The 27866-nt window shown below is 43.3% G+C and overlaps 1 protein-coding gene across 2 annotated transcripts in view; it reads left to right on the top strand.

The window, feature by feature from the left end:
• The window catches only part of MXD4 (MAX dimerization protein 4), a 316347-nt gene that overhangs the window by 115897 nt on the left and 172584 nt on the right, over positions 1 to 27866 (top strand). For both annotated transcript variants that reach the window (XM_086964200.1, XM_086964201.1), the window contains one exon: positions 21436 to 21465. In XM_086964200.1, the coding sequence (XP_086820326.1) occupies positions 21436 to 21465 (30 nt within the window). The remainder of the gene's footprint in view (positions 1 to 21435; positions 21466 to 27866) is intronic.

The following is a 27866-nucleotide window of genomic DNA, read 5'->3' on the forward strand; positions in this document are numbered from 1 at the left end:
CCTATGCTCCTCCTCTGCTTATTTGGTGGCAGTTCCCCGAATCCTGAGGACACGGATGGGTGGCCGTTCCTTCAGCTTCACTGCTGCTAAACTCTGGAATTCCCTTCCACTTTCTTTTATTTATTTATTTATTTATTTATGGTTTTTGTAGAGCGCGTAGTCACCCGTGAGTATCCCAGCGCTAGACCTCGAACTCCTAAACGGGGGGGTAACGGAAGATGGAAGAAGGATCAGGGGAAGAGGAGGGTTTTGAGGGACTTTCTAAATCGAAGGAGGTTTGGTTCGGCTCTGATGTTTGAGGGTAGCGCGTTCCATTTTCTGGCCGTGTTCACTGAGAATCTGCGGCCGCCTATGCGGGTTTTCTTCACCCTGGGGACAACAATGAGGTGTTCCTGTTCGGACCGGAGCGCTCTCGACGGTCTGTAAGGAATGATCCAGGAGCTCAGAATGGGGGGACCCGCGTTGTTCAGGACCTTGTGTGCCAGACAGAGGGCCTTGAAAACGACTCTTTCCCTCACGGGGAGCCAGTGAAGTTTTTTCAGGGCAGGCTTGGCCGAGGTTCTCGCTGGGGTGTTTGTGAGCAAGCGGGCTGAGGCATTTTGGGTTTTTTGTAGTGTTTGCAAGGTGGCTTCTGGCGCCCCGAGATAGATGGCGTTACTGTAATCCAACCTTGCTAGCACTAGCCCTTGAATTAGCAGGAGACGGGACTGGAATGGCAGTAGGGGGAGCACTTTCCTACAAGATCTCAGGAGCCCATAGCAGATGCCTGCTGTTTTCCTGGCCTGTGTCCGGAAAGTGAGGTCTGTCTCCAGCCACACTCCCAGACTCTTAACCTCTGTCTTAGGGGAGGGGGGGGCACCCATACATGCGGGCCAGATGTTGGGAGGAAGACTCGGGGTTTTGTGTCCGAGCAGCAGGATCTCTGTCTTTGACCCGTTCAGCTTTAGGTCAGAATCGCCCATCCATTGATGGACGGTGGACAGGCAGTCTTGCAGGTTGGAGGGCTGTAGCTTAGGGTGGGAGAGGGTCACCACCAGCTGGGTGTCGTCAGCGTAGCTGACGATCGTGACTCCGAAAGGGGCGACCAGTTCCTCCAGCGGGGCCATATATACGTTAAAAAGTGTGGGGCTCAGTGAGGAGCCCTGAGGTACTCCACACTGGAGGGGGATTGAGGAAGACCGGCTTTCTCCTTCCCAGACTTGGAAGGAGCGTCGGGAGAGAAAGGATGTGAGCCATCTCAGCGCACTGTCTTGTACGCCAGTGCTCTTCAGGCGCTGGACTAGGACCTGATGGCTGACGGTGTCGAAAGCTGCGCTGAGGTCTAGGAGGACCACTGCCACTGATCCTCCTGTATCCATGATTTCCCTCGCCTTTTCTACTGCTGCCAGGAGGGCGGTGTCTGTGCCCTGGCCAGGTCTGAAACCTGTTTGGGAGTTCTTTAGGCAGTGGTTTGTTTCCAGGAAGTGGGACAATTTTTTGTTAGCGAGCTTCTCTGCGACCTTACCTATCCAGGGGAGGAGCGAGATGGGTCGATAATTGGATAAGTCCGTTGGGTCTAATGACGGTTTCTTCAGCAGACCTTTAACCACGGCCTCCTTCCAGCTTTGTGGGACTGTTCCTTGGGAAAAGGAGGTGTTAATAAGGGCCGTGAGTCTAGCTGTGATGGTTCGTGCTATACTTTTCGTGAACCGTACGGGGACTGAGTCACTGGGGGCTCCGCTTTTCGTGGTTGCTAGGGTGGATGCCACTTCTTCTTCTGAGACTGGCCCGAAAGCGGTTAAACAAGGCGATTCAGGTTTGTCCATAAGATTGTCAGAGGCGAGGATATACTTCTTAGCGATTCCAGGGGTGTCCTGGTTAGTAGCAGGTAGGGAGGATAGGATTTTCTTGATTTTGCTATCAAAGAAATTGGCCAGGTTCACACATTTCTCCTCGGCTGCTTTGGGGTCTAAGGGTGTCTGCGGGGGGGCTGGGACATGGAGAAGTTCTTTAAGTATGGAAAAAGTCTCTTTGGCAGAGCACGAGGAATTCTGTATTCTCACCTCGAAGAACGAGCTTTTAGCGCTATGGAGGGCTTGTTTATACGCCTTCATGGCAGATTGATAGGCGTTTTTATCCGTCGCTGTTTTATTTTTTCTCCATGTTCGTTCCGTCTTTTTGCACTCTTTCCTCAGAATGTTCAGGGCCGGGGTGTACCAGGGAGCGTGATTAGTCCTCTTCACGTGTTTAAGAGAGCATGTTAATGGAATGAGGTTGTCTAGGGGGTTGGTGAGCCAGCTGTTGAATTCCCTATCAGCGGTGTTAGGGTCAGCTGAGAGGGGGCCATCAGAATCCCTGAGCTGCGCTTCCCATTTTTCTGTATTTAACTTGCGCCAACGTCGGGTTAAGATCTTAGTTTTCTGTTTGGGGACCGAGGCGGGTTGATAGGCCCAGTGCATTGGGACCAGGAAGTGGTCGGTCCATGGGAGGGGAGTGGGGGCTTGGGTTTGGAGGTTCATGATGTTGGTGAAGACTGGGTCTAGGAGATGCCCTTTCTCGTGAGTAGGTTTCGAGTTCAGGAGCTGGAGGTCAGCTGACGCGAGGTCTGCTAGAAGATTTGCGGCAGTGTGGTCTGCCGGATCTAGGAAGTGTAAGTTCAAATCCCCTAGGAGAAGAAAGTTGGGCGTTGCTATAGTTTTTAGCGGGATGAGATCCATCAAGGTGTTTGAGAAATCACCTATTGAGCCTGGTGGTCGATATACCAGGAGACCCGATAGAGAAGTGGTAGGCGAGATCTGAAGGGAGAAATTACAATTTTCGCAGTCCTTGACCGTACCGTCGGTGATCCTGCAGCTAAAATGGTCTTTATAGAGGATGGCGAGCCCGCCACCTCTTCCAACTGGTCTATTAAGGCAGCAGATTTGGTAGCCTGGGGGGGTTGCGTTTACCAAATCTGAGCCGTTGTTGGGGGTCAGCCACGTTTCGGTCAGGAATAGGGCGTCTAGCGAAAGGGTTAGGGTGAGAAGGTTTACCTCGTGTGAGTGCTTTACTAGCGACCTGCAGTTCAATAGGCCCAGTCGGAGCAAGTTGCTGGTTTCCGGGGTGTCACATAGGGGGCATCCTGTGAACGGGGTGTCATCCTTTAGGATGTATTTACACTGTGGGTTTTTCTTTGTGTTCTTGTGTTGTGTTCTTTAAGGAGTTTGAACGAACTGTCTCTCTTCAAAAAGGGGCTGAAGTCCCATCTTTTTCCTAGGGCTGTGTTGTGTGATCCCTCTCTGCTTGTGATGTATGCTGAGTCAAAGCGCCAGGATACCGTTTGGGTGACAGTATGCGCTATATAAGTATGTTTTACATTACATTACATTACATTACATTACATGAGTGACATTTCTATGTTTTCAAGTCACCTATGAGTGGTATTCACGTCTCATTTGCGGCACATTAAGTGGCACTTTATAACTGGCAGTGGATTAAGAAAATCCATGGTACAAAATTAAAATCTTGTTTTAAGTAAAGACCATGGGGTACTTTGAGATTTGTGAAGTTGCCCTGCGCCCTTTCTAACTGTACCATACCTACCTGTAATATTTTTAAGTGCCATTAAATGAAATGCAGCTGGTAATCTATACAAATAACTGCCTATTTGAGGGTCGGCCTGCATATACACTTTGAACTGTAAGTTATGAAATTAATTTTGGAGTATAAAAATGTTACAATACATTAGTTTGGTATTTCAGTGTTGCAATTGATCCGCATTACCCAAATGAATGACTGCAGTTTTCCGATCTCTAATGAACTTACCTAGCTGCCACCAGCCAGTGCTCAGCACATTTAATCACCACTCGCTGGGCTGTGGAATGGCTAAAGCCTGGGCTTGAGTTGCAGGTCAAGGTCGCGCTTAAACACCTGTGTGGTCTGCCTACCGAAAAAGGCCCGGAATAAGGAGAAGGGACAAACGCTTTGCCCCCGTTCCTGAAATCACGGGTGATCTGAGGGCATCTGACTTTATTTACAACAATCTGTGGGAATATGTGGCCAGACTGATTGGGAGATTAGGAGGGCAAGGGCCCAGCAGGCTGCAAACAAACACCCTGCACCATTACCCTTCCCACATCACTGTAAGGGGTCGGACGGCACAGAAAGAACGACTTACTTGTTTTGCTGACGGCGGGCCCCGAAAACACTAAGAAACTGCCGCCCACCATTGTGTCGAACTGAGGCCAATCTGCAAAGTGCGTGGTGCTGTTGGCCATCAAAGGAGCGGTGCCTTTGCAGGAAAATTGCAGACCAGGGGATCACCCATGCCCAGAGTAGACTGGAGGCAGGTCAGGCAGGGCACTGCTGATTGATTTGTAAACGTCTGGCCTCCCTGTGTTTCAATTCAGCTAAATGCTCAATACGGTTAATGATTATTTCAGGTCCGACTGTCATTGAAAAGAAAATACTTTTACTTAGCTCAGCCACTCAGCATTACAGTCGAGCAGGAGGCTTGACGGCGAGTGAGTCATCCGCCCAGTAATACTTGGTTAGTACAGTCTCAAATGTGACACTTACTTAGTAGCGAGGCAAGCCATTCTGTCTACGAGGCCATTGACTCCTCAGTCACCTTGCCTCTCCAATGTCTCACTGCATTCCCTCGGCAAACATGCACGGGCGGTGCGCTGCCTCCGCCCGGGCATGATCAGACGGCCATATGCTCAGAAGGCGCAGCAGCTGCTGTACAGTGGGCTCCAGCACAGCCATGATTTGCCACAGCCTCAGACTTGCTGAAAGAGGGCAGGGACCGACGCCACGCTGCATGGGTCCGACAAAACAGCACAAGAACTCCTCGAGTCCCCGGCCAGTCGCTTCTGACCAGGACCTCACTCCACTTCCTTTCTGTTAGGGCGTGAGGTCACATCACCCCACGGCGCCAGGCCAAGTCTGCCTGTAAGATTGTAACATTGAAGCAGAGCACAATGATTTTTAACTGTTTCTGAGACTGCTGGCAGCAGTAAGTGAAGTCTGCTGGGGCCCGGGCGGGGCGCAAGGCATACAGTGTCAGAGGTGCCGGCTCGCGCGCTAGCACCAGGCTGGCATAGCCAGCCAGTTTCAGTCAGTGGCAAAATGTGTGACAATGCATTTCAGTGTGGTGTTGCGGAAACACCACACTGAAATGCGTTAGCGTCACGCCTGATGTGTGACACTTGGCAGGCCTTCATAATGTCAAAGAAATCAAATGCAAAAACAAAGTGAACCCCCAGCAAATCTAGTCAAAAATAGTTTACAGTAAAAATATTGTTGGAAAAAAAGTAGACAGAAAAAGTGGTCAAAATGTTGCCTACTGAAAAAATGGGTTGGAAATACGTTGTGGCAGAAAAAATACTGTGCCTTACTGGGCTGAGGTAAGTATAATGGGAACAGGAGCAAGGGGCATCTTCCTGCTAAAGAACAAAAGAGCAGTTACTATGAGGTGGAAAAGGAGCGGTGAACCAGGGGTTGGGTTCATGGATCAGTAGTGTTAAGGGATAGTTATTGGCTTTTAAGGCTCAGGGAAGGGTTATATTAATGGATAATAGTTTTTTTAGGGTTCCAAGAAGGGTAGCATTAAGGGGCTATTCAAGATTTTTAGGTTTGAAGGATGAGTGGTGTGAAAGGGCATAAGAGGGTTTTAGGGTTCAGTAAAGGATTGTTTTAAGAGGTTGTTAATGGTTTTGTAGCTTTTTCGGTAAGGATAGTAAGGGTGTATGAAGTACAGGGAAGGGTAGTTTTAAAGGATATGAGGGTATTTTTAGGGTTCTGGGAAAAGTAGCATTAAGGGGGTAGGTCAGAAATTTTAATCTTCAGGGTTTGATAGCATAAAAAAGTAGTAAGGGATTTTTAGGGTACTGGTAACAGAAGCAATATGGAGTAGTAAGCAGCTTTTAGGTTCAGTAAAGGAAAGTATTATAGGGTATTACAGGGGTTTTAGGGTTCAGGGAAGGGTAGACTTAAGTGGGTAATTATGCACTTTTAGGGTTCGGGGAATGGCCCATAAAGGGGTAATAAGTGTTTCTAGGTCATAATAAAGGTACCGTTAAGGGGTTGGTGGGTGTCAGGGAGAGGGAGCAGTAAGGGGTATTAAGGGGTGTTGCAAAGTCATCCTTTGCACTGGGCAACCCCCAACTTTTTGCTGACTGGATCTGGTGGTAACTGACTGACTGACCCTGGGCTCTGTTTAACCAGGCCCAGTGCCAGTGCGAAGCTAAAAGGAACACATTAGAATACAGTTAAAACACCCAACATATACTAGGGTACACTATGGTATGGTGGGCTACCCCTGTAATTGGCATGACCTACCCCATAAGCCCTTAGTATGTAATAGGGCAGGGTATTGAAACTACCTAGAAGTCTCCAGTATCCTGGGGCATGGCAGTTTAGAGGCCAGCAGATTTTCTTCACCAACATGTGTGCAGTGCTGAAGCCTGAGGTCAGTTTAAAAGCCACACTGGTTGCCAGGACAGCTTTTAAACCTTAAATTGTGCCCAAACTCGGCTTTGGGGGTAGGAGCCCTTAAAAATGAAAACCCTATCATGTTTTTGCATACTAGGGACCCCAGGGTCCCTCCTCTATTCGTTCAAAGTCAGTCATTGTACTACAAGCCCCATAATTCACCATAATAGATGTACATAACGTAAAAACATTCATTAGTTAGATTACCCCGCCCGTAAACATCCGTGCCGTTATTTTAAAACGATGTGCATTTGTAAAATCACGTTCCAGGAAGCTATAAGGTTAACAGGTGATTGAAAGTGATTAGACGCTCAGTAGACCTAGGAAACAGGTGAATACATGCGAGATAGGTAAGAGGGGAGTGTATACGATGTTGGGATACCTTATAACTTACAAACTTAAAATAAGGGAACAAAAGTTTAACGATTCCTTTTTTAATCTATGCTTGATAAGAAGGAGGGACAGTCACTTTACTTGGTTCCATTATAATCATGATCAGTTAGAGGGAAAACGTCGTTCTTTAAAAATGTCATCGTATAAACGAATGTTTTGTAAATTGTTTTACTTGTGGGTTGTATACATATTGAGTTTAATGCTCCCGTTTACATTTATAGTGAATCCCTGACGAAGGGCAACAAAACAGGCCCGAAATGCATTGGAGACTTAACACTATTGAGGATGAATTATGTATATATTCCTGCTTTAGAAAATGAAAGTCCTAATGGACACGTCTACCGCATTAGAATTATAAATACATAAAATGGTGGTTCCATGTGACAAAAGAAAGTGAAGAAGAAGTAAGAAAATACTTGAATAGAATGTGAATAAAAGAAACACAACGCAGTTTAAGTGTGATACTTTATTGCAACAGGCATAACTCCCGCAGTGCTTCTGGAAAGGGAGCTGAACTATGCTCCCAGTACTCAGTGTTGTATAATTACCCCATGTGGTGGAAGGGCGTACCACAAATCCAGGATGCACGCAAGAACCAAATTTAAACTAGCTCACTGGATTTTGAATGGATTTAAAACGGAGTGCACCCGAATTTCTATCTTTGGTTTAGTGGCCTTATTGCCAGTGGCAGACCTACTTTTGCCACTACCAATAACCCACTTTCCAACAAGGGGCTTTTAAGATTCAGGGAAGGGTAGCGTTAAGGTGTAGTAAAGGTTTTTTTTAAGGTTCAGAGAAGGTTTTTTATTAAGGTGTAGTTTATGTTCTTAAGAGTTCAGGTAAGGGAAGCAGTAGGGGTTGTTAGGATACAATTAGGTTAAAGAATGCCTGTAATACAAATTAGTTTTAAAAGTTGAATTTTTTTAAATTGCCATAGGTAATAACGAAGGACACAACATTATTACTGCAACAGTTTCAGCTCGACCTTAATATAGTTGACATTTTAAAAGTCGGCCTTATTACATACAGCCTAAAAAAAACAGGAGGGTTGATACCATGTTACAAGCATTCTGTCTGCAGTGCAGCTTTCAGAGGAAACACTGTCCATCGTTTCTTTACAAGTCAAATATACAACGTCTGAAACACTTGCACATGCAGTACTAGCAATTCATTTGTGCCATGGTCTACGTTAGTGAAACCAAATAAAAGATTAAAATACGTTTATAGGAACATAAAATTATCATCAATAAAAAGCCATTTGTATCCAGACATTTCCATTAATTTGAACAAAATATATGCAAAATGAGATTATGGCTGATTAAAAATCATGGAAAACCTGATGCCAGAAACAATGATAGGATGCTATTGCAGAGAGAAGACTGCCCAGTTTGCAACTCCAAATTTTAGATGCTATAATTAGGATGTTGTGTTTTTTTAGTTACACCATTAAATTGTTTATCCAGCTGATCCTCACAGGTATCTTTGAGTGGATTTTTATGTTCTTTATGTGTCCCATTCTCTTATCTTTCTTTTTTCCGAATATTTAAGCTTTTCAGCTGTCACATTAGAAATATGTGTATTTCGATTGTGTTAGTATTGTGATACTTACTTGATTAATAGATCCTTCGAGTTTCCTCCATTGACATTCATAGATCTGCCTAATTTCCACCACTGATATGTTTTGTAATGTTAACCTTGCCACTCTAATGGCATTCCCAGAATTTTGAGTGGTGATTTTCTTGTCATCTCATCCCAATTACCTTTGTATTTTACTAATGCAGTTTTCTCTGCATCAGTCCCCCTTCCCACCCTTTCTTCTAAGTTTTAACTTTACTACCCTAAAATTACTTTGTATATTTCCATGCATAGTCTGGCTTCACACAGTTAGATGCTCTGTCCTTGATTGAATGACTTCTGCGGTCATTTGACTCCGGTCCACTCCGGTCCACTTTAAAACTGCCACCACTGGTCTCATTTTGATTTTCAGCCACTAGATGACTTCAGATGACTTCGGATGCTCTTGTCTCTCTGCACTTTTCACACACACAACTTACATTTTTGCTGTTGATCTGCGTTTGTCCTTCTTTGTTAAACCTCTCACTTGCACATCATGTCACATTTCATGCCCATTCACTTTCCTTCACTGTGCATTTTGTTTTTAATTTCCGCACTCTACCTGACAACATTTGTTTGCTGAAATCAAATCACAGTATACTGTTCCGAAAAGATTCAGCCCCAGAGATCCTGGGCTACATCTATGAAGCCTTCTCAGATTCGACCAAAAAAATCGACCAAAAAAGGCCTTTTGTTATGTATGAAAGGCTTTGTATTCGAAATTTGCTTATCCCTAATGCACATGTAAGAAGCCTTTCCTAAATGGGAACTGTGCATTATGGAAACACTAATTACCATCAACTTTAAGTTGATGGTAACCATGTGCGAATTTTGAAAAATGCACAACAATGCATTTTTCAAAGTGCCATGTAGCGCACACATGCCGCAATTGAAATTTGGTGGTGCTTCAGGGGGTCCATATGCCCCTGGGTACCCTTGGCTTTGGTAATGCATAACCATTCGCACCTCGGCCCTTAGGAACAAATGGAGTCATATTAGCTAATAGCGATTCGCTACTAACCAAATCGCTATTAGGTAATATTTAGGATATCGCTAAATCTTTGGCGATTCCTACATGCATATCCATTCCCAAATAGCGATTCAGTAAAAATCACGATTTGAGAATCTCAAAAAGCTCTTTTGATACATCTGGTCCCCTATCCCTAACTGAATGCAGGTACTCTGAGAAGCATGTGCCTTTGAGAATAGTTGTCCTCACTCACCCGAAGGTGACAAGCTTGATCATTGGGCTATGCTCCTAACTAGGCCGTCACTGCAGCGCCTGGCAGGCCCCGCAGCGCCTGGCGGGCCCCGCAAGAAGGCACACTACCGGAGAGCTTTTAGTAAATTTGCCGGATGAGCACAGTGGGATAGGGAATGTTGTGTCCTACAAGGTGAGGCAATAGGTGAAAGATTGGAGATAAAATCAACTGTCAACTCGATGCCACAAAATATTTTAATATGATCTTTCTGGTTGATGTTGAGCTTAAAAAGGTGGCAGAGAAACTTGGGAAATAATGGTCCCTGTCTCTGTAACTGAGAGGGTGTATCGGTCAGCTATAGACCTACTAATAAGCTATGGCCTATGCTATAGGTCAACATGTTTCAGGTAGTCGTGGAGCAATCTGGTGGCATTTTGTCAGGACCAAAGAATTGTGAAAACGGGTAGATATGACCTAATGTCCGCAGAGTGAGGCGCCCAATAACTCTAAGCCCCACACCGTACATAAGTGATAAGGTGCTGGCTGATATCTTACCGCCATTGGGGAGCGTTCCTCAAGGCTCCTCGCTCAGTCCAACCCTCTTCAACGTCTACATGAGCCCCCTCGCAGACATCGCACACCAGCACAATCTCAACATCATCTCCTACGCTGACGACACCCAGCTGATCCTCTCCCTTACCGACGACCCCGCCACCGCCAGAGCCAACCTTCACGAAGGGATGAAAGAGGTAGCCGAATGGATGAAGAACAGCCGCCTGAAACTGAACTCGGACAAGACGGAAGTCCTCATCCTGGGACCCTCACCCGCCGCTTGGGACGACTCCTGGTGGCCCCCCGCCCTAGGCAGTGCACCCAAACCAACAGACCACGCACGCAACCTGGGCTTCATCCTGGACTCCTCCCTCTCCATGACCAGACAAGTCAACGCCGTCTCCTCGTCGTGCTTCAACATCCTGCGCATGCTACGTAAGATCTTCCGGTGGATCCCCACCGAGACCAGGAAGATGGTCACCCAGGCCCTCGTCACCAGCCGCCTGGACTACGGCAACTCCCTCTACGCCGGAACCACCGCCAAACTCCAGAAGAGACTCCAGCGGATCCAGAACGCCTGAGCACGACTCATCCTGGACATCCCCCGTCGCAGCCACATCTCCGGACACCTGAGAGACCTGCACTGGCTCCCGGTCAACAAGAGAACCACCTTCCGTCTCCTCACCCACGCACACAAAGCCCTACACAACCAAGGCCCAGGATACCTCAACAGCCGCCTCAACTTCTACGCTCCCAAACGCCAGCTTCGATCGACCAGCCACGCCCTCGCCGCCGTCCCCCGCATCCGAAGAGCCACCACAGGGGGACGGTCCTTCTCCTACCTCGCCGCCAAGACATGGAACTCCCTCCCCACCCACCTCCGCCTGACCCAGAACCACCTCGCCTTCAGGAAGCAACTCAAGACCTGGCTGTTCGAGCAGTAGCGGACCCCCTCCCCCAGCGCCTTGAGACCCTCTGGGTGAGTAGTGCGCTATATAAATGCGATGATTGATTGATTGATTGAAGCTTACCAGGAGATTGCAAGTTGTGCAGAACGATGCGGCCAGGCTCATTTCTAGACTTCCTAGAAAGACACACTACCTCTCTGTTACATAAACTACACTGGCTCCCTATCAAACAGAGAATGCAGTTTAAGGGACTATGTATTGCCCACAAGGCAATCTACGGTCAGGCACCCAAGTATATGAAAAATCGCCTGGAGAAATATGTTCATGGCCGGACTCTGCGATCATCTGAGACCTGCAGGTTAGCTTCCCCCAGGTACTTCTCTAAATCTAAAGGGGGCAGAGCGTTCTCTGTTTTTCTCCTGCAGATCTGGAATGATCTGCTAGAGTACCTTCGCAGGGAACCGGCTTTGCTCACCTTTAGGAAGCTTTTATAAACTTTCTTATTTAGAGAGGCGTTAACAACCGCGTAATCTTTGCACCACTGCTGCCCTTCTATTTCTGCCCTAGTGACTTGCTCACTCTTCTCTAGAAGCGCTTAGAGACCTGAAGGTGATTTGCGCTATGTATTAGTCACATAACATAACTTCTAGTTCTGATTCTAGACATAGTTTATTATATCAGACTATAAGAGTGCATTGCGCAGTTTAAGAAATGGTCTGCATATTCATACCTAATTTCGCTCATCAGTGTAAGGAATTTGTGTTTTTAACTCCTGTTTGTTATGCCAGCTCTATCCTCAGTTCAACTAGTATGCACTCAATAATAGACTGGATGATTGCCCCCCACCTGACAAGATTTGCTTATATGCTTTTCAACTTGTTTACTTGAAAACCATAAATCCCAAAGCTTCCTGGCTGCCCCTCCCCTTCACCACCCGCCTTCCTTCTACTCTCCCTTGCCTGTTCCCCCTTATTGCACTCTTTTTTTTGTAACCGCCTAACTTGTTAGTTAGCAGGTGACGGGTAGGCATTAATGATTGCTTGATTTTGCTTCCTTTTAGGCCTCTTGCTCACTTGAACGCCTTGTTATCGGCTGTAACAGCTCCTGCATTAGGATCTTCCTGCAGAGCTTTTACATAGACATGGCCTAGCATCAGGTACATTCACAGTGGATGTCAGTGGGACTAGACTTGTGTGTTTTTGGATCACTCAGGTCAGTGCACCGTGGCCCATTGCTGGGATGCTGCAGGACATCAACCCCTGATTGAGTACAAGAAGCTGTATCAGATTTCCTGTGTGCTGCCATAAAAAAAAGTTCATTCACAGGTATATAACTGGATTTTTCTATCCGTTTCTTAACTCTCCCTCTCTCACATCAAATCGGAATGCAACAATCCTTTATTGCATTCTAATTTTGTTATTGCAGTTAACTAGTTTCAATGCAAAGCAAGTCATTTATCGAGCTATTCTTGGATATTTCCAACCCTAGACCTTTATTCCATCTTATCATGACTGCATGACATGACACCCTCCCCTTCATCATGAAAAGATTCAGATTCTACATAAAACTAGTCTAAAAAACATAATAAGCGCTTTAACAACCCAACCAAAGTGAAATTATCTAAAAACATGGCAATTGGAAAAGTTATACCAAAGAAAAAAAACATTAAAATCAATTTATAAAACCAATGGCTGAATTAAAAAAAGTCTCCGGAGGCTCCTAAAATGTCATCCATTCTTCCAGTGTCAAGAGAACCCAAGAAGGATTCGTCATCCGCAGATGATAATTTCCCAATGGCCACGTTTTCCTGTGTGCTTCCATATCACACAAAAACACAGTTATAGACCTGGACTCTTCTATCCGTTTCTTAACTCTCCCTCTCTCACATCAAATCGGAATGCAACAATTGGGTTTGTCATCCGCAAATGATATTTCCACAATGGGCGCGCTTTCCTGTGTGCTTCCATATCTCACAAAAACACAGTTATAGAACTGGACTCTTCTGTTTCGTAACTCTCCCTCTCTCACATCAAATCGGAATGCAACAATTCTTATTGCATTACATTTTTTTTATTCCAGTTAACTAGTTTCAACGTAAAGCAAGTAATTTATCGAGCTAGTCTTGGACATTTCCAACCATAGACCTTTATTCCATCTTATCATGTCTGCATGACACCCTCCCCTTCACCATGGAAAGATTCAGATTCTAAATAAAACTAGTCTAAAAAACATAATAAACGCTTTAACAACCCAAGCAAAGTAAAATTATCTAAAAATATGGCAATTAGAAAAGTTATAACAAAAGAAAAAAACATTAAAATCAATTTATACAACCAATACCTGAATTGAAAAAAAGCATCTCAGGAGGCTCCCAAAATGTCATCCATTCTTCCAGTATCAAGAGAATCCAAGAAGGATTCGTCATCCGTAGACGATATTTCCACAATGGCCGCGTAAATTGGTTACAGAGAACACGTGGTCTGCACCCCCGGTCACCACTGAAGGCACATTATCATGTAGTGCACCCGTATTAAAAGAGATGGGATCCATATCAAAAGAAAAATGGTCATAGAAAGCTTCTCGAAGAATGGCCAACTCAGAAAATGGGTCCTCATCGTACTCACCAGTAGATTTATGTCCATAGATGGTACCAATTGCATTGCAAGGCAGATATTGAGTGCACACTCGAAAGAGCACCACAGGCAGTGGAAGACTGGTTGCACGCAGATAAACCACATGCCTCGAAATGTTAGGAAACAGTCACAGTTCAGTTCTTAAAGCACAAACACTCCAAAAAACTATATGATGTATTCACAACACAGTTGGATTTGTAGTTAATCCATCAGCAGTTGTCCTTGAGGTGGAACATTGTGGATCAGCAAAAATGGAACCAAAAGACCACAGATCAGGAGTAACAAAAGTGCTAAGCCTTCAAAAGTACTAGAAAATATTGAATGCATGAAGGACGGAATCACTTAAAAAAATGGTGTAAAACATGCTGACACAGCCAGACCCAACCTCTTTAAACATATATATCACAACAAAATGGAGAGGCAATGTTGTGCCCAGTAGCGATTGTATTTCGGAGTACGACCTTGCTACTTGTAAATCAATGGTTTCTTGGATAGAGGTCAGTGCTGTGTCCTTCTGAAACAGTAAGGCTTGTAGTCTGCTCAGTTTGTCAAAGTTAACCTTCAAGATTTGAATGGACAGCATAAGCTTATTCCCCAAAACATGTGCATTGGTGGGAATAGTATAATCAAAAACAAGAGGACCCCCCCCTAAGACTAAATCTATTAAATGGTGAACACTCTAGTCCATAATAGACATCATTGTAGTCCCACACAAAGAGTATTAATTTGAAAAACATATATATCTATTTATTATTATTTTCCGAAGTTTTCATTTATAGGTCATACAATAATAAAGGCACACATGTATATACAAAATCTATTTACATATCAAAATGTATGCGGCACATACCCTCTCACATCTTCAAACTAACCACCAATCACACCCATACAAACCATCATCAGTCATACCAATCAGCAATATATACAAAAAGTACAAACACTTTACAAAAAAATGTACATCATTAGAAACAAACATACACAACTGAAACAAAGCAAAACAGAAAAAGAAGAAAAGCGCCGACGAGCGTTTCGGAACAGGACCGATATTCACCAATCCTTCGTCAGGGCGCAAACAATTACAGGTATTCTCTTCTGTGTGATTTCAAAAACAGTTCCATAGGTTTAAAGTTTACATCAATAGTTATAAACAGTAGTATGTAGAGAGCTAGACTCAGGGCTGCCGCTTCATATGACAATATTCAGTCATTAGACAATATCTGCAGGGACAATAAAACACACCATAAATATGGCCATTCGTTATAATACATGTTGCTGGAAAGGAGTACCCGAGAAATAGAGAAAAAATGAATAAAGAAGAGATACGTCACCTGGAAAAGAAATATAGGAGAGTATACATAGACAGTGTCCAAGACAATAGGGGAAGGAGTGCATATAGATTTGTGTGCAAAATGGAAAGAATAAGGCATACCGTCGAGTAGCCAATTATAACCCCAAGTCAAGTTGAATTCAAGCCACTTTCGCACAGTGCATCAAAGGAAAGTGATAGACCAACACCATACCGTCAAGAATGGAATACATAGCTGGAAATAGAGCTCATGCTACTCTCGCACCATGCTTCTATAAGGAAAATATTCGCACATACCCCTGTCCACAAACATGGGATTGCGTGGAAATATAAACAAGAGGTCAAAATACTTCACAACAAACTGAGAAAGAATCTGGGAAACAAAAGAAGTGATTAGTTTACCATTGTCCTGTTTGGAAAAGTCCAAACAAAAACGATCTAATTATTCTACAACACCCATAGAAAACCATAGGGGCAATTGTGACCATCTCTCTCCACTAAGGAAAGGTGAGGAAAAACTAAGTCTCTTTCTTAACAAAGGGCACGGCAGAGATATCACAAAAGAAAGCAGCTGCACCCTGAGCGAATATCGGACCTACCGCAATACGAGTGATGAAAGGAAACAGCTTGGGTCCGGTTCTAACACATGGAGGGGTCTCCTCCCGATATCAGGAAACCACTCTTCCCCTCTCAAATGCTATTTCCGGTAGAAAACCCTCGCAATCTAAGGGGGACAGAATGAAAAGATGAAGGGCCACCCCTACCGCGCTCGGGCTGAGCTCAAAAGTGAAAGGCAGAGGTAAATACCTACCGAGCGGGGCACCGTTTCCCGGGCAGGCTTCTACGCACAGGGGCACTAATAAATCAAAAAGGGCCTGAGTTCCGACACGATCGTGTGGGCTGGAAAGAAACAGGCACAAAAATAGAAGAATTACGGAATCAAATCGGGAAAGGGCTCTAACGCCTAGAAAGCTAATTTGCGGAGTCTAAGGGGCAGAGCCTTACCGGCAGAGAGTCGCACGTCCCTCAAATGAAAAGTCGTGGCAAGGCGTCCATCGGTGAGGCCGGGACCTTCCAGAAACCACACAAATAGAAAGTCGTTTAAATACCCAATGCGCACGCCCGGAGGGAATTCCTGACACCTGGAGCCCCAACCCCGGGCCCGCGCGATCATGGCAATAGAGAGGGGACTGTAGGCAAGCTATCTGGGCAACCAGAGGGGCTACACTTCACGGCAAGAAAAAATAAACAAAATACTCCACGGCGTTTATAAAAAAGACAGGATCTGAATAGAAAACAGAGATGACACAAGTAAATATTCAAAAAGTGAAATAACTAAATAACAAAGGGGGGCATAGGACGAACAGGGACTTCTTTTCTAGAACGAAGGGTAATAGCCTAAGAATAATAGATACTGCTGTGCCGAGCAGAATTTAGACTGAATTCAGAACCTAAGCACAGGTCATTCAAGGTCACTACGCAGGTCATCAAGTCAGGGCATTCTGCCACGGAATGGATTCATTCAATCCAATTTCCGTAGTACGCAGAGTGTAAATCCAAAACACCTCTCTCTTGGCTCTATAGCAAAACATGTGCATTGGTGGGAATAGCACAGAATTGCAATATGTGACTATCTGAGAGACCAAAACCGCATATGGGACATCTGCTCTTATCCCACAGTAATTTTGATCTCTCAACATCAAATAAGTTCAGTTCTAAAGTAACCTAATGACTGGACAAATTGAAGAAGCTGATACTTCCTTTAAGTAACTCTCCAAAGCGGTATCAAAATATTACATGCTCTTTAAAGTGTCATCCCTTTACAAATGGGTGAGTGGCCGAGAGAAGAGTAACTTTCATTGTAATCAAAGGGCAATGACCACACTTTGTGGGTAAAACTCTCTTCTAAAGACTCATATCTACCTAGTAGAAAATGTTTCATGCAAGATGTAAAGTGAAACATAGATATTGATAAGGAGATCACCCCATTTATTAACCATACTTTTGATGTTTTCTCGACAACTGTGAAAGGCAACAGTTCTAATTTCTCGATGTTTAACATTGTGTCTGTTGCCTCTTTCTTAGCCATTAATTGTTGCCTACGTTTTAAATTAAAAGGCAGCAATTGCTCTATTGAGTTCAAGTATCTCCAAGGCACGCCTTGAGATTTTAAGACCTGAAGTGTCCATCTCAATTGCATAATTGTCTTAGGCTGACTCTGCCCATGGTAGAAAGGAGGCATGTCATTTTGTACATTACAACGTCAATAGCAGAAAATACTGTTATTCAAATTCTGAATATGAGTTGACAACATATTCGTGCTATTATCAACAACAGCAAGTGCTTTCTCAAGATGGTGTTGATTAATTTGCCTTCAACGCACAGCAGCTTCCATTTGTGGCACCTTACATATCTCATTATAGGTAGCATAAATAAATCTTTAAGAATGCAGGGACTTGGGGACCTATGCAAAAACAACAATGGCGGGAAATATTGCAAATCCATGTACCCCGAAAGGAGAGAAAGATGTTCTTTTACTGCAGACAAAGTGAAATGTTACAGCCATTGCTGGCACAATTTTCCTACTGTGGTAGGTACCGACCTCTGAGTGTTGGGACTGAATGTAACAAGGGACTGGTCTGTTAGCCTGAAATCCCTTTGTAGAGTTAAAAAACAGTGCATAACAACCATTTGTGTCCACTGGCCACAGTAAGCACCAGCCAGGACCTGCAAGTCTTGAGTTGCTTGTACCATTTTGCACCATACTATTGAGCTATTCCTCAGTGTGATTTAATAAGTGTTATCAATTATCAAAGCGGGCAATTGAAGGAATACGGGCAAGTTAATTTTTTTCATTTTGGCTAAACCCAAGCAAGCGGCTTGCTGCACAGTCTTCTTAGGGAAATCAAGCAGGCTCTGAACAAGGTGTTTCTTACCGGCACTTGCCAGTTTTTAGTACCCCAAACTGATCTCAAATTAATTGTACCTTTTTTAATGTTCATAGACTTTAAGGGCCAGTTGGAAAATAAATAAATCAGTTTCGTCTCGGTGAGCATATTTTTCTTTGCTTGTGAAGGGCTCAGTTAACAAAAAAAAAAACTGGATCTAAAGCATTGTGTCCAGAATAACATGCAAATCTGTCCTTTATATGTTTTGAAACTATCCATCGGGGGGAATAAGACAATGTTCCAATTGTGGATATTTTTTCAACTGTACGTAGAACACTAGCTCTGTGTATGGCCAGGTGATGATAACAATACATTTCTCTGTAACTAGCAAAGCGTTACAAATCCCCACTTTCAAATACAGTATAATATTCAAGCTCTGAGAGCATTGAGTTAACTGTTCTTACATTCCAATCATCAGAGTAAAACCTACGGGTGATAACATCATCCATTGCAACCTTAATCACGTACGGTATCTGCAGTGTCTCGGTAGGACCAAACATATAATTTGGGACCTTACCCCAAACAATTCCTTCAAGCCCTTGAAAACCTGAAATGTTCTGTTCGCACTTTGTTTGAAGACAAATGAGGTTTCAGTACCTCCACTACCAGTTCTGCAGGTGAACGTTCTTAGAGATAGTGTCCATTTATTAGCAAGAAGAAAACAGTCACAAATACAGTCCAAAGAAGCAAGAAAAGTATTGAAATGTCAATTCAAATATAACGCAATGGAGGGATCAGATAAGTGCGTTTCAACCAAAAAAGAAAGTCACGTGCATCATGTAGTGAAGCATGAGAAGAGTCAGAATGGAAGCCATCAACATCGAAAAAGTAACCAGAAGCAGTCTGTTGAAAAACAGGAGCTGTAGGAACAGGAACTGGTATACCTGTCCAAAGGTGGTTCAACATAAACAACTGTGTTGTTAGAAGTAGCAGAATGGAACATATGGAAACGTTAATGTAATTATACAGCCTAAAGGACGAAGGGAGAGAATGGTTAAAAGATATAATCTAATTACTATGTAATTGATCAAGGAACAACATATTTACCACAACCAAATCCATACATTTGGTCAACGACGGTTAAACCACTTCCTTAAGCCTGGTGGCTCAGTGGACTAATGCATCTACTGAAGGGCCTGTGTTTGACCTCATGGTCACAGGTTCAAATCCTGGCGTCAGCCTTTCATCCATCTGAGGTCAATAAAATGAGTAACGTTGGGTAACAACAAGCATCTGTTATTCAGTGCCAAGATACCCGTAGTGGTGAACGTGCACTTTACAAATACACGTTATGTTATGTTTATGTTATGTTCTCACTTGGACTCAGACCGAGGACAGTGCCCAACCGGATGAGGATCCCTCCAGATCTCATGCCCCGAAGTCACTCCTGAGGAATACTTACTTTTCAAGTCCATACCTTGCAACATATCTCCCCACGACCCCCCTGCCCCACATGTGGTCTTATTGTTAACTCCAACTTTTTACCCTCCGCTCAGTCAACAGACTCCCTCCGTTTGACGCCGGGTAGGCACATCCCCCAAAGCATTTGTTATCCCCACACTGGATCGTATCAGTCCCTGAATCTACAATGGTCCACGTTCCTCCAGCAGACTGGTGAGCCCTATCAACTGATTTCTACCCAGACAGTTTTTTGACTTCTCATGCATTGCACCGATCTTGCCTCCTTCATTGGCCCTCCACCAACCCATGCTTCCGCTTTCCCCCTCCCACAGATATATTAGCTCACTACAGTACCCCGGATGGTGGTACTCCTTGACTATCCACCTTGGTCCCTCCTCCTTCCCAGGAATTTGTATCCCTAGATCCACATCGAGCTCAAGTATATTCTCACTTCCCCAACTTCAATACTTCAATTCTTTTGACCTTTTACTATGTCCCACTTCCTGCTTATCTCAATCCTTGCCTTTATGTGCAGCACGAAAAATAACGAGTTACGGTCATCTTCAGGACCAGGTTACTGTTAAAGGGCAAAACGCTGTTGACCTTCCAGCGCAATCCATGGCACAAATCTATTGTTCACAAAATTGTCTATTCCTTGTAAAACAATTCTTGTTAAAATTAATCGTGAATCAGAAAGTACCCTGTATATATTGTGAATTGTATTTACTCTGGGTCATTCCTTGCTGTGCCACTTGTCACTTGCGCCGCTCACCGTTTGTCCCATGAGCAGTCATGTGCATACGTTTTTTCGGGTTACGCCACATTTATTGTAAACAGTGCAGATACTGTTCTCTTTCTTTTAATTTGTCCTTAATACAGATTAGATTGCTCCTTGCACCTCTTACCTACCCTGGAGTCTCTCTTTTCTTTCTTTGCAACTTGATGTGCATGTTTTATTGAACGGTCTTCTAAACATTACCTTTTTTGTTATACACTATTACCATCCAGGGCTCAACTGGGTATACAGATGATCTCCTGTTGGTTGATTCCAGTTCTAAATACAAGCAGCATGTGCGGTGTTACTTTGAATCATACTGTGGAAATCAAATATTTAAACGATAACCGGGCTAAAACAATGTCTGCCAAAATGTGTTAAATGTCAAACTAAAAGGAGAACCAAGGTGGGTATACGAGGGCCTCGCCACACTTACCTTGGTCCAAAATAGCTGGAAATCTACAATGCCACATTGCAACTTTCTCTGCTTTAGATAAGCAACTGATCTATTGTTGAAATTAAGTTCAGATGCAATAGTATGCCTGCAGACTCCACCGAGTACACAGTTACGTATCCAACTGATTCTCCGGTCAACAAAAGAGTTAATCCTAATTACTGTAGAAGAGGTTTTGCAGCTCAAAGAGCCATGCAGTTGTGCTGTTTAACCAAACAATAGTGCTGGATATTTAGTTTGTCATTGTATGACCCTCAGAATGCATGTGTGTATATTAACAGAATCTGAGAAATGTATTTTGTTTCCACACATTTGAAACGTTTGCCAAGGTCTTGTTTATTTGCTTTAGCCCGACAGGTGCAGTCTTTTACAAGGCCCTGTGCTCTGAGCACTTAGAACAGGATGAAGGTGTCAGCAATGTCATACAAATACTACACATGGGTACATATTCAAATAAAACATTAGTTTGAAGGAAATTCTTGTGTATTAATTGATTTGCGTGACCTTAAAATGATATTGAGAATACTGTAATATTAGTATTTTACTGATTTCTTTAATGGCGATGTAAATCCTCTTTTCCGAGTCTTCTGTTATGTTAAATAATTTTTTAAGCTCATATTTACTGTGAGATGGTTTACCAGCAGTACAAGAGACTTCATTCAAAGCCAGGTGTCTAAGGGATGGGCTATGGTGTGATAGTATGTAGCATATTTAGCATATCTAATGTGTCATGACATGCTGTGATAGTGTAGGTTAAATCTCGTGACCTAAATGTGTTTCTTTTTTATTTAAACAGGTCGTCACACAATGAACTTGAAAAACATAGGTAAGTGTGTATTTAAGCAGCCCTGTTTGTGCACTGTCTGTAAAAGTGCTTTAGAACAAGATGTGTGGTGGAATCTTAAAAATGCTCCCGTCTCCGATCTGTCAGGCAATCAGCACCATCAAGAAAACCCTCTGCCCTGGAACCAGTGAAGGCGCGCGACTTTCTGCACGCACGAGCCCGAACCTTATCTGTCACTGCTTTGCGCACATTTTGCAGTTAGCTTCACAGCAGTCAAACTGGGTGGCGGATAATGTGACATGTTAGGACTTGTTTTGAGCTGGCTTTCATGGACTTCTTTTGTGTTAGTTCAAGAGATCTGATATCGCCTGCTTCAGCTCTTAGCATCGCCTTCTGCAGAACCGTGGGGAAGTTCTCAATCTCTGTGCCCACAATGCTTTTTTAGAAGACAAGAGGATACCTTCATATTCAGAGCGTTACTACCTGCATGTCTGATTTCTCATGTAAATTGTTTAAAAACTCATTTTTTTGCGTGCAGATTAAAATGATAGTCTAATGACGTTTCTTATGTACGTAACACCTTTTTGCAGATTGTTGGTCGGAATTGATTAGGTGGTACTGAAATATATAACGATGCAAAGTATCTGTTTTTGGATCTGTATTGCTTCGTATTAGAAATGATCTTTCATGGCTATTAAATGAGCTGCAGAGCAATGCCATGAAACTATTGACTGCCAATGTTGACAACTAATCTTTCAGGGCATTCGCTGATGCCATACTGGAAACCAATGGTGCACAAACAAATGATTTACGGAGTGCCGAACAAATCAAAGATTCACCACCAATGTCAAAAGATCGGGGTTAAATCCATCATTCTTTTGCTCATCGTTCTACCCGAGCTTGGATCAGTCTTGACCCTGCTCCTCATGGGAACAGTCCAGCCCGAACTGCCAAGCCAGGTCCCCCCTGGATCGGAAACACATATGGCTGGGTCCAAACTGGGGTAGTGTGGTGAGTAAAAAATACAATGGATTAAACCCAGATCTGTGACTGTGGGGGAATGTTTGCACTGTTCATTATTCCGTCTATCATCTGTTCTTCCTACTGGAAACGAAGGCACTGAAATTAGGAATTACACTGTAGTCCTTTTAGAGAGAGTGGAAATGCCTGTGTTCCTTGGAATTCTATGCTGGCCATGCCAGCTGAGCTTTTTTGCCTCGAAGGCTACATTCAGAGGAAACAAAACCACTTGCAGGACTGCTTGCCTACTGAGGGCTTCTTGTTTATTTTTTATAGTCGGCTTGTTAAATCATGAGGAATAAGGCTGGTGCAAGTCTTGGATGGATTCGCCTTTTATTCCCCAAATGGTTACTTCCAAATTTAGGTTTTTCTTTTTAGCAAAACACCTACTGATATATCCCTACACCCAACTAGAAACACTACCAGAACACCAAGCATGTATTGAACACTGTGGATAAATACCATATAGGTTGGTGTCATTACACTCACAGCTGTACTCACAAATCAATTCAAACCCTCAAAATAACACATATGACAGAACTTCACACTCATCCAACACAGTTTAGATATTTCTTTCTTGTTGGGTATTAGTGAGCTCCCAACAGCCCGCATGACAAACAACGCCCTCAGTTTAGCACACCTCCTGGAGTTGCACTGGAAAGTTCAGAGTTGAGTGGGTGTGACCGGTACTCGAAGTCGCTTTGCACAAAGCAATATGTTGCATTAAAAAAAAAAAACATATAACAGAAAACTAATGACACATTCAGCACAACTTTTTACCTATAGTTATGGATAACCAAGTTGACTACAGTACCAACCAAAATTACAATCAGTTACAATGTCTTAACAAAACACATTAGCCAAAACAATATACTGTTACCCAACACAGCTCAGAAGCACCATATATTTGAACCGTGCTAAGCTCACAACACACAACTCTTTTTTTAAACAATAGTCGTTTCTTAGACCACACATAATACACTAAACCAACATCTAACAAACACCTCACAATGCACAGATTTAAAAGAATACTGTGGAGACTAATAAAAACACCAACCTCACAAACATACTCAAAGCTGCACATACCAATCCCTCAGATTGGATTTAACACAAACCATTACAACACTTTTTTAATCATTTACACACAATATTAACTACATCCACCCTACTGATGATCCTACTTACTCGTGTTTGTTACAGAATGCTCAAGACCAAAGCCTAAAGTTACCTGAACCTGACAGAGCCATACTAATAGCAACACAGCAATATAGAACTCTGCATTATCAAGCCATGTCTTTTACTATGCTTCCTCATCTTAAGGTACATCCCTTTATCTGGGGATTTTGCCTCAAAACCAAGTGGGTTTGGAAGTTGTCACGGAGTACGCATGCTTTGTAGAGTGACTGGTCAAGTCAATGCATAGACCAATGTCATATTCTATAGGCAGTACTGTTGTGTATTCTGTTTCATTGCTTGCTTCATCAGAGAGGGAAGTTGTATAATGATGTGGGTGAGGTTCCAGGAGGCAGGAGCGAGGGTTGCCAGGGGTCGTTTTGTTATGTTGGTGACAATAAATTACATCTTCTGTCACCCTTTTGGAGAATCTGTACTTTGTAAAAGTGGCAATGAGAATGGTCTGCTTGATGTATTTAAGTGGTGGACAGCTTTCCACCCCTCCCAGCTATCTACTGTCAGGAGGTAACAGTCACGAGAGAGAAGCGGCGGCCAGTGTAACTGAACTTTGCATCATTATCGGATGTGTGAAACAAAGGTGGTTTTGGTGTAATTTGCAAGCCACACTGGACGGAGGGAGTTTTGTCCATTATGTTAGTCATTTCAGGGAATATGTGTTATAACTGCTTAGTAGGAACATTGGTCGTCAGACAGCTTAATAATTGCAGCCACACAAACTGTGCGCATTGCTGCTAAGCATTGTTGAGAAGGATTGAAATGTTAGGGTCGTGAGACAGTACTGAGCAATTGCAGCCGGGCAAACTATGTGTGTGGCTGCGAGACAATACTGAGGAGAGTCATGGGAAGTCTTGATGGTATTGTAGAGCGATGTGATGAAGGCAGTGTTCCCATTTTCTTGTCTGTTTACCTTACATGTTGGAGATAAATGGAGAGCCTATTCAGGGGATGCGCTATGCCGTGTGATGTTCCTTATTTGGTGCCTGTGAAGTCGAACGCCGTAGACTTCAGTGTGTGAAGGTAGAAGAAGGACATGAGGAGCCATGTTTTTACTGTTGATGGTGATATGAGAGGACTGGAATTAAAGAACAAGATAATATTGGAGGACAACGGTTACAACTTAATTTAAATTTGTTGTTTTGAACTGTGACTTAATAGATGGAAGGGATTACTTTTCTTATTTTAGTCTTTTTTTTAAATTGTATGCTATGTAAACTCAAAACATAACAGTTCCACCAGTGTTTTATCAGGATACTGGTTCTCCCATCCTGGGAGGATTGGAGAGAAGCTTTCGAGACTTATCTCAGGGCTATTGATGGGAATGTATTTGTGACAAAGAGGAAGTTAACTTTGTTCAAGCATTGTTTAGGTGTGGAAGGTAGGAAAGTGTTAAAAACATCACCCGTGTGTAGAGGGGAAGATGAGGGCGAAGCAGGACCAGATGCAGATGAGCTTTCTGGGGATGAGCATTTAAGTTCAATGAAAGCCTCGGAGGAAAAGTTTAGAAAGAAAGTGAGTGCGGTGGTGGAGAGACACAGGTGTTTTCCACATGATCAATTGCCTGGAAAAACAATTTTAAGCAATATGTAGTGGTGTTGAGAACATGAGCTGCTACATGCAAGGGAGCCTACTCTGCCCTTTGTATTGTTCATGCGTACTGTAGAAACGCTGAGCGGCATTTTATTCTGTACATGCGCTGCACATTTAGCATAGCTACAAAAATGTAAAGTTTGAAATGTTGCACTAGTTGTATTGCCTAAATAACATAAATGCCAATAAACAGATTTGACAAAATGAGCTGCTACATGCAATTTTAGAAATTTACAAGAGGAAATCATCAGATGAGCGATAGATTGTGTAATGTGAAGATAGAAGAAAAGTTGTCAGGGTTGAAGGATCCGTTGTTAGAGAAATCAATTTGTGTAACACGACGGCTGGAAAATACATCTCTCTATGTAAAGGAGTTGAGCAAGTGTACGATAGGAGTAACAGAAAAGCAGTCTAAAACTTTTGTAGTTAATGCTAAGTTTAAGTAGGTTAAAAAAAAGCTACACCTGGAACACATGTTGATATAAAGAATTTTTGTTTTTTTACAGATGTTGGAGTGTAAGACATTTGGCAGAATCAAGTGCATGTCCGACTGTCAGGGCTAGATGTTTTAAATGCAAAAAGTTTGGTCATTTTTCATGTGTTTGCAGAATGGAATTTGGTGAGAAACGCAGTGTGAACTTGGTAGGGGGCCAGGGAATGGCAAAACAAAAGGGAAAATGTTTATCCACTAAAATGTGTTTTTAAGGTAAATGGTTGTGAAGTAAATATGTGAGCAGATTCATGTTCATCTTTTACTTTGATAGATAATGCAACATGGCAACATTTGAAAAACTATGTGTTATTTCCTCACTGATGTAGAACCGTTTGGATACTGCGGACAAAACTGACCTGTTATGGGTTATTTTAATGTGACTTTAGAGAATTGTGGCAGGACAGATGAGGGGAAGGTTTATGTGGTGGAGTGTGGCAGAATGTTGTTGTAGTGGGAAGAGCAACAGGCTTTCTGTATTATTCTTGATCCAAATCACCTGGACAGGTACTCCTTACATGTGATGAAGTTGTTAATAAGTGGAGTGCGAAATGTCTAAAGGTGTTTTATGACATGTTAGGTTTTTTGCGCAAGTTTAGATATCGTATTGTGTTGAAGAGAGGCACAATACCTAAAGTATACAAAGTGTGTAAAGTGTCTTTAGCTTTACAGGAACAATTGAAGGGGTAGTTGTAGAGATTATGTGATTCTGGAGTCGTTGAGCCTATTCTTCAGAGTGGCTTAGTCCCATAGTTTTGGCCTAAAAATGTAACGGCAAATTGAGAATGTGTGTGGTTCTAAGAGAACTCAATGACTGTATTTGGGTGGATAGGCATCCTCTACCATGAATTGATGGGGTTTTAATGAGTGTAAATGGTGTCAAGTTTTTAACTACCTTGGATTTGTCAAGTGCATACAACCAGGTTCCTTTACAACATGAGTCAAAGCATCTGACATCTTTTGTGACTCCAGAAGGGACATATCAATTCATCTGCATGCCGTTTGATTTAGTTTCGGTACAAAAGGGGGTGGTAATGGACCGAACATCTGAACCAATCAAACACTCACACCCAGTCAAAAGAGTTTAATCCATCACCGTTCTTTAGCCCACTCTGCCACCCCAGTTCAGACATGGCTATATGCAAATCAGTCTGACCCTGTGCCTCATGGGAACAGTCCAGTCCGAACTGCCAAGCCATGCCTTCCCTGGACCGGAAACAAGCTTCCGAGGACCGGTTTCTGGCATTCCAGCCGTCTTCAGCCCGGCTTGCTTGAATCCAGTGGCAAAGTGAGCAAGGGACTCACGTCCCTTGTTTCCGGTCCAGGGAAGACATGGCTTGGCAGTTCGGGCTGGACTGTTCCCATGAGGCACAGGGTCAGACTGATTTGCATATAGCCATGACTGAACTGGGGTAGCAGAGTGGGCTAAAGAACGGTGATGGAATAAACCCAGATCTTTTGACTGGGTGTGAGTGTTTGATTGATCCAGATGCTCCGTCCATCACCACCCCCTTTTGTACCGCGTTTGATTTAGTTTCAGCATCAGCGGTTTTTCAGAGGGTCATGTAAGGAGTTCTAAGTGGATGGTGTATTGTTTTAGTTTTTCAAGATGATGTGTTAATTTGGGGTGCCAACAAAAACAACAAAATTAAGTTTTAGTGTAGGTATAAAATATACTAGAGTATGTGGGATTGACAATCGGTTTTGAGAAATGTGAATTTGAAGTACATGAGGTAGAGTATCCTGGACACACGTTGTTGAGTGCGGTTGTGAAACGAAAGGTGAAATTATTGGAAGCCATAGTGAAGACACCTTTACTGGTGAATAGCGATCAGTTCCAATTTTTTAGGCCTTCCACAGTATTACTCAAAATTTGTGGAATGTTTTGCTGAGAAGGTGCACACATTACATGCTCTGGTGAAGAGTGGGCTATCACCGAGGTGTGTCAACGAGCTTTTGAAGAGGTGAAAAAAGCCATCAGTTAGGAGGTTGCATTAAGGCCATTTGACCCAATATAAGATTATCATAGTCACCAATGTCAATAAATATGGTTTGGGGTAAGGTAAATGCAGGCGAAAAATGGTAATAAGAGGGTAGTGGCATTTGCCTCACGGGCACTTAAAGGCGCCGAGGATATGTACTCCACTGTTGA

This window comes from Lissotriton vulgaris, chromosome 3_2 (genome assembly GCF_964263255.1).
Source record: "Lissotriton vulgaris chromosome 3_2, aLisVul1.2, whole genome shotgun sequence".
In the NCBI taxonomy this organism is placed as follows: Eukaryota; Metazoa; Chordata; class Amphibia; order Caudata; family Salamandridae; genus Lissotriton; species Lissotriton vulgaris.